General features: G+C 49.4%; 1 protein-coding gene across 1 annotated transcript; it reads left to right on the top strand.

Annotated features, from left to right (window-relative positions):
- Positions 1–4054: 4054 nt before the first annotated feature.
- Positions 4055–7619, top strand: LOC104408621 (interferon-induced very large GTPase 1-like; the record flags this gene model as incomplete). Its single annotated transcript, XM_010018273.1, is given in 6 exon segments — positions 4055–4607; positions 4610–5186; positions 5188–5557; positions 5560–6016; positions 6019–7095; positions 7098–7619. Coding segments are annotated over 6 exon segments (3556 nt in total), but the record flags the coding sequence as incomplete, so codon positions are not given.
- Between the last annotated feature and the right edge of the window lie 436 nt (positions 7620–8055).

Below are 8055 nucleotides of genomic sequence, written 5' to 3'. Positions count from 1 at the left end.
GTCGCGCCCGCGACGTGGCTGGAAAGGCCATGAGGTGCACACTGTGGTGGAGGCACTCATCTAGAAGTGGCTGGCAGAGGGGGTCTCTCCAGCTCTGGCATGGGCATGGACACGGGCCCTTCCATGGCTGATGTCCCTATGCTGTTGCCCACTTCATTCAGTGCCTCAGGTGGGGTTTTGGTGTTGCTTCTCCCCACTGCTGGCCAGTCATGATGGGACATCCCAGCTCCTCCTGGCGCCAGCCTTGTGCCCAAGCACATTTTTGTGGTGAGGTTCTTCATGCTGACATGGGGGATTAGATGAGCTGCAGCCTCTGCCCTCGCCCCAGGTGTCAGTGTCCCTCCTTTCCTATGTCCAGACTAAGGCTGAGCACCCAAAAGGTTGCCAGTGCTGGTGCAGGGGGGTGATAGCCCAGGTTGCTCCTGGGTCCAAAGGCTGCTGCGTTAGTGATGTGAAAGCCAAAGCTCCAGCCCCTTGGTCCCTCACCAGGGCGAGTGGCCAGAGAGAAGGGAACAAGGAAGGGAGGGAGAGAGAGAGGTCAGAAGGAGCTGCTGCAGTGGCCATGGGGACAGGAGAGCAGCAATGCCATCCTGCCATGGGTTTGGGTGACAACCATCCCACCAGAGAGCTCTGACCCCCCAGCTCTGCCCAGTCACAGAGGGGATTGAAGGAGCTTCTGTGATTGTCAGGCGAACACCGAGGGGCTGGGAGACCCAATTTTCCCCATGTGCTTCCCTTCGGCTCCGTACATGATTCCATTAAAGCCAGTCACTTCTCTCCTGGCCTATTCCGGGCGCCTGGGGCAGGACGGGCACAGCTTTGGGGTGCAGCATCATGTGTGGCTGGGGACACAGGATGGGGCAGTGCTCCATCTCCTAGTGCAGGACAGTGCTGAGGAGCCGAGAGCCTCAGCTCACAGAGAGCAGCCCAGTGACCACAGTGAGGGGCTGGAAGTCTGCCATTCCTGGGGTGCTGAGGCATGGGGCTGTGGTGGCTGGGCAGTGGAGCCATGTGTGTGTGCGTACATATGTGTGTATGTACGCACATGTGCCTTTGTGTGTGCACATGCATGTGCATGCATGTTTGTGTCTGTGTTCATATGCATGTGTGTGCAAATGTGTATGCATGTGCATATGTCTGTGTGTACACATACATGTGCATGTATGTGCATGTGTGCATGCATGTATATGTGCATATGCTTGTGCATGCATATATACTTGCATGTGTATGTGTCTGCCTACGTGTGTACATTCATGTACATGCATGTATGTACCTGTGTTCATATGCATGTGTGTGTCAATGTGTATGCATGTGCATAGGCTTGTGTGTACACGTGCATGTGTGTGCATGGGTGTGCTTTTGTGTGCTTGTGCATGCGTGTGTGCATATGCTTGTGCATGGATATGTGTGTGTGCATATGTGTATGTGCATTTCTGTACACACATGTGCACACGTGCATATATGTGTGTATGCATGTGCATATGTGCGTGTGCATTTGTGACCATACCTGTGTGTGTGCATATGCATGTATGTGTGTGTGTTTACACATGTGTTTGCATCTCTGCATGTAGGGGTGTGTGTGTGCATGGCCCTGCTGCAGGCTCTTTTCTGGGCCCTCAGACCACTCTGCCACATGCGAGCACCAGTTCCAGGGAGACACGGAACCCCTTTCCCTTCCTCTCCTCTGCCCCCCACCACAGAGCTCTGTGGTTTCCCTCCTGCCCTGTGGCTCCCTGCTGTGGGGCGCTCGGCAGAGACCTCACCTGCAGGAGCCCATTGTGCCCCAGCAGCTGTGGTACAAAATCAGCACAAAACATATGTAGTGGAGGGAACATGGGCTAGTTGCAATCATGGAACGGTGTGGGTTGGAAGGGACCTTAAAGCTCATCCAGTTCCAACCCCCTGCCATGGGCAGGGACACCTTCCACTAGACCAGGTTGCTCAAAGCCTCAACCAGCCTGGCCTTGAACACTTGTCGGGGATGAGGCAGCCACAGCTTCTCTGGGGACCCCTGGCCCGGGGCCCACCCTCATCACAGTGGAGAACTTCCTAACATGGGAAGAACTTCTTCCTAAAATCTCATCTCAATCTCCCCTCTGTCAGGTTAAAGCCATTCCCCCTTGTCCTGTCCCTACAGGCCCTTGTTCAAAGCCCCTCTCCAGATTTCTTGTCGGCCCCTTTCAGGCACTGGAAGCTGCTCTAAGGTCAGGAAGCTCAAGTCCTCCTCCTCATGGCCGCTCTCACTCCAGCGTCCACCCAGCGTCCTTCGCTCAGCTCCAGCCCAGGCAGCAGCTGCCAAGTTTCACTTCTGCACTCTTGTGAAAATGGCCTGATTTCCAGTAAGTCAGGAGGCTTCTGGCTGTCTCCATTAATAAAAAGCAGGAAACCATGTAAGAGATCAGGGCTGCATAAAGTGAGGGGCTCAGCTGGGCTGACTCCAGCCCGGCAGCTGCTGAGAGCCGGAGGCACACAGTGTGACCTCGCTGATAAGCTTTGGGGGAGGTGGGGTGTGAGGGATCAGCACAGAGCAGGGATCTTGTCTGCCTTCTGCTTCCTATTTCATGTGTTTACCACCTCCTGAGAGATGCCAGGGAAGGAAAAGGGGGTTTAGGGTGGATGGTCCCTGCTCTGAGCCTGGGATGCAGGAAGCAGCCTTTGCTCACCGGCCTCTTTGAAGAAGCTCAGGGGTCCCATGTAACTGGGAGGGTAGGGAGAAGGCAGGGGGTGTCAGCACAGGAGCCCACAGGGAAGGAAGGGGGATCCGGGGCTATTCAAGGGTAGTCTGGTGCCTGCAGAGGAGCAAAGCCTGGCTTCAGGAACTGGCTGCAGGCCTGGATGGGGAGGGGCCTGCTCTAGGGACAGACCCCTTGCAGAGCCCCTTCCCTGCTGCGAGCTGGGAAATGCTCCCCCAGCCGGCGCTGATCCTGCCCGCCCTGGACGCGACGCAGCCCCACAGTGGGCCAGGATGGGTGCATTCGCCTGGAGCACAGCGAGCCGGGGCCGGGAGCCGGGGCACCTGTGGATCTGGGCAAGCACCTACATTCTGGTGACATTTGCTTCCATGCTCTGGAGACGGGACTGGGTTGGGACGTGTCAGGGCCCGAGGGGAGGTGGAATGCAGCCCTGCGGGCACTCCCATAGCTCAGAAAGCTGAAACTGATAATTTGGGGAACATCACTGGTGATAACCTTTTTTGGTGGGATGTACTCTGTCAGCTCTAACAGGGGTGCAGAAGCAATGGATGTTGGGGTGGAGTCCTTGAGCGGGTGCCTTGGGCAGTGGTGCCTGCCTCCTGCACTGCTCGTTATGGAGCAGGGTAATTGATGAATGGCATTTGTGGGACACCCGGCCCTGTTCTAAATGCTACAGGGAAAGTTTTTCCTTTTTCCCCTACAGAGTGATGGTGAGATTCCTCTCCCAGCCCTCCTACAGTCTAAACTTCACCACCCAAAGTGCTCTGGTCCCCTGGCACAGCCCTTCGAAGGCACAAGCTGTTCCAGAGCCTGGCTCCCCTGGGGCAGGGATGGGGGAAAACACTCTTGAGGGGGCTGTTCCCATGAAGCAGGCTGCAGGCAGTCCTGCTGTAGGTCATGCTGCCAGCCTTACTGCTTCCCTTGGTTTCTTCCAAAGAAGAAAGCGATCCTGAGTTATTCCAGAAATATACGTAATAGTCCTCTTTGTGCAGTAACACAATGGCATGTGCCTTTTTCTTTTTTCTTGAAGAAGTATGAAGCCATGCTGGGACTTCAAGCCACGTTAACTGTTCAAGGCCAGGTTGGATGGGGCTTTAAGCAACCTGGTCTAGTGGAAGGTGTCCCTACCTGTGGCAGGAGGTTGGAACTAGATGATCTTTAAGGTCCCTTCCAACCCAAACCCTTCTAGGATTCGATGATTCAAGGTGTGCCCATGTGCTAGTTGAGGGTCCAGCTGGGCTGGAGTTAATGTAGCTCTGCAATGCTGTTTTAGGCATCTGCGACTAAAATAGCATTGGTCATTAGATTATCAGGTGAGGTACCTGACTTGCAAGGACGAGAGCAACCCAGGACTCGCACCTATGCCAAAACCCACAGAGCAAGAGCATGAACCCTTGTATTCCTTTGGTGACTTTTTCACTGATTTGGAGGAAGAAGCCCCTGAATCTGCAACCAGGGATAGTTGTGTACACCCCATGGACCTCCAGATGGCAATTTTTCATTGCGCTGATGATTTTGTGAGACAGTACATTTCAACAAAGCTTGCTTTCTTCCAATTTGCACTACCTCTCCTGGTACCAAACCCATGCACTTCAAAGATAGAGTTTCCCCTCTGGTCCCTCAGCCAGATAAAAAAAAGCTGGAAAGAGTCTGAGAAGTCAGGAAAGCAGGCCAGAACTAACAGTTACAAACCCAAACTCATTTATCAAGCAGAGACACCCATCATGTCCTTCATATGGATTGGCAGTTCTCCCTCCTCTTCCAAGTCTCAGATCCTGAATGCTCTGCTGAGCAAACAAAAGCATGACACTTTTTTCCACCGGCATTGCAAAGGCAGCACCAAAGACTGTTTGCTGATGAAAGGTGTTGTGGAGATCTCCTGGTACTGTCCCCGGGGCAGTGATGATGATAGCTTTGCTATGTTGCTTTCTGTAACCTGCATGGAGATGCAAGGGACCATGAAAAACAGCTGCAGTTTCTGCAGGAGATATCAGCTGTGAACGTGGCTCTTGTAGCTGAGTCTGATCAGAGTGACAAGAAAGGGATGAGAATTTTACGTGACCTGTGGCAGTCACAAATGCCTTTGGTTTGTATTTTCACTGAAAAAGAGAACGTTGCAACTGGCCAACCCAGCCAAAACATAACAATAGGTATCAAAACCAGAAACGAAGCAGAATTAATGGGCGAGCTGAAAAAAACTATTGGAGATATTGTGGAAGGGTCTAACACACTTTTCAGCCTCACCGCCTGCCTGGACAAAGCTCGCAAGCATGGATTCTTAGTTGATGAAGATATAGATGCATGTGTAACAGCCAAAGAAAAGGCAAAGACACTGGTGAAGCTTCCGAAGGAAGAGAAGTTGTTTGAGATCAAATCCCAGCTGCTGTCCCTTCAAGGAATACTGTGGTACACATGGTGCAAAAAGGACAAAGAACTCACTCGCTTGCAGGAGAAGAAGAACAAGAGCACAGAGCATCATCGGACCCAAACCGAACAGGAAGTCAGTGATAAGAAAGCAACTAGAGCAAGCATTCCCTCTCAATCTGAAACCTTAGTTGATGAAGAATTTAGATGCCTTCTCTGATGAAATCAACGATTCATCCATTGATCTTGAGCATATTTTGAGAGAGGTGGGGCAGATTTATGAAGCTCTGGATTCGATGAACTCAAAGGATGAATACTTTGCCAAACTACCTGAAATTTCAGCTGATCTGGTGGTTTCAGGGTATCCTGTCGAGCTGATGGTTGGTGATGCTTCTTACTTACCATTACGATGGGTCAGTGCAATCTTTGACAGATTAATTAATACACTAGGGGACAAACAAGTATTTGTTCTCTCAGTGCTTGGCATCCAGAGCACTGATTGAAATCAGCCCTGCCGAATGCCATGTTTGGTCTTCAGTTTAATGCCAGTGCAGGGAGATGCACCCGGGGAGCATTTATGCAGCTAATTAAAGTGGATGAGAAGCTGCACCAAGATTTGGACTTCAGTTACCTGCTAGTTGTTGACACAGAGGGACTTTGTGCCATAGAGATGGCCAATAAACAGTCCCTTAACCATGACAATGAGCTGGCCACCTTTGTTATTGGCATTGGCAACATGACTCTGATCAACATCTTCGGAGAAAATCTTTTAGTAATGCAAGATGTCCTCCAGATTGCCGTCCAGGCTTTTCTGAGGATGAAGCAAGTAAAACTTCCCCCAAGCTGCCTGTTTATACACCAAAATGTGGGAGAAATAACTGCCAAGGAACAAAACCTGGAAGGACGAAGATGCCTCCAGGAAAAGCTGGATGACATGACTGTGACAGCTGCCCAGAAGGAATTCTATGATGCCTCATAGACATCATTTGCTTCGATGTGAACACCCACATTCATTACTTTTCTCACCTGTGGGAAGGAAACCCCACAATGGCACCACCCAACCCCACCTACAACCAGAACGTCCAGGAATTAAAGAGCAAAATTCTCCAAGCTGCCAAGAAGGGCTCGCAGGGCAGTATTTTGAGGCTCTCAAGTTTGAAAGTTCGTATTAGTGACCTCTGGAACGCTTTGCTGAATGAAAAATTCATTTTCGGCTTCAAGATCTCGGTGGAGATTGCTGCATACAAGAAGCTGGAAACCGCATTTAACCAGTGGACCTGGTGGCTGAGGAGTTACGTCTTGTAAATGAAACTGGACAATCACGTTCAGAATGGGGACTTGCAGAAGATCACCAGAGAAAGCCTTGAAAATCTAGTGCAAAAGACAAGTGATGACATCATGGAAGACATGGAAAAGTATTTCAGTGAGGACAAAGACCGTGAGATACTGGTCCACTGGAAAGTCAGCACGGAACTGAGGCTGAAAGAACTAGAGGAATCTCTCCTTCATGAAACTAGAAAGAAGTGTGAGAATCTTACTGAACTAAAGAAGAACCAGTGTAAACTGGATGGAAGGAAGTCAGAATATGAAAGCGAGCTCCTGAAAAAGAGTAGGAAGCTGGCTCTGTCTCTAGAAGGCAAGACACTCAGTGAAGGGGAACTCAGAGACAACTTTGTTCCTCTCTGGAATAGGTGGATTGCTGAAGCCTCCTTTGCTGCTCCCCCTCTGGAACAGGTTGATATTGATAGGGAAATAGATGATGTCCTTCTAGATCAGTTTAAGGAGCCCAACATATTGGCACAGATCAGGGAATTTCCCCAAAACAAAGCATTTTCTGTTGAAAAACATATCACTAAGAAAAAACATTGGGGCCTCGTTAGTAAGAATTTTGATCGTGCTGGTGTGAGCAACATAGAACACATTACAAATGGCATCATAATGTGTGTGAAGGCAAACATTGATAAGAAAGAACAGGAGAAAAGGGATTATAGTTAAAGTTTTATTCATGAAATACTAAATGAAGTACAGAAAGGTATGAACTTGTCCCTAGCAATGCAACATACAGTTTTAATAAAGATTACACAACAGATTTATCGCTGTATCTGTGCAAAACAGCAGCAGAAAGATTTAAAGCCATGCATGAAGCATTCAAACAAGCAAATGATCCCGCCATCTACCTGGTGAACAAGAGAGAAGTTTTCTTTAACTGTTTCCAGATCTCCTGCCAAGGGGCCACTTCTATCACAACATTTGCTGTTTTCCTGTGTGACAAGATTGCCCCAGCTCTTTGCCAGGCAATCTATGAGAGGACAGCTCTTACCATAGCTCAAGACATCAGGGGTAAGCTGCCAGCTTTCGATGGCAATAGATTCTCTCTGGAAGTTTGCATACTGAAATACCCAGCAGAAGAAGAAAATTTTGAGCATTTCAAGGTGTATCTTAATTTCCTAGGAGACTGTATAAAGAGTTACGTTGAGAGACGTGTTGAGACGTACTGTTTGGATAAGAACAGCAGGCTGGAGAAGACTTTAGATGACTCTCTTATCTCTATGAAAGCATCAGGTCAGCTGTTTTTCAATCAACCAACATTGTCAAAGACAGAAGAGACAGAAATGACAAAATCTCTCTTTGGCTGGATGTATTTTGCAAGGCACTTAGAGACGTGCCAAGCTTGCCCAGAAGCAACCTGAGGAGCATTGAGCATCAGGAGATAACAGACATAGAAGCCAGAAGAACTGGCTTCCCTGAAGGATTGTCTCAAGAATGAGTTTCCTAAGGCTGATATGACATATTTGAAAGGCAGTCTCACACAATCCTGGCTGAACAGTTTTCAGAATGCTGGAATCAGTGTCCCTTTTGTGGGGCTGTTTGCACAAACACTATACCAAATCACAATGGAGACCATCAGCTTGTCTTCCATCATCTGTAAGTTTTGGCAGGATGCAAGTGGCATAAAACAGACAATCTGTTAACTGATAGTTGTTCTAATGGCATTGCG

This window comes from Nestor notabilis, unplaced genomic scaffold (assembly GCF_000696875.1).
Source record: "Nestor notabilis isolate BGI_N333 unplaced genomic scaffold, ASM69687v1 scaffold20837, whole genome shotgun sequence".
Lineage (NCBI taxonomy): Eukaryota > Metazoa > Chordata > Aves > Psittaciformes > Psittacidae > Nestor > Nestor notabilis.
Note: the sequence above shows the minus strand (reverse complement) of the source record. Positions and strands in the feature narration are given on the sequence as shown.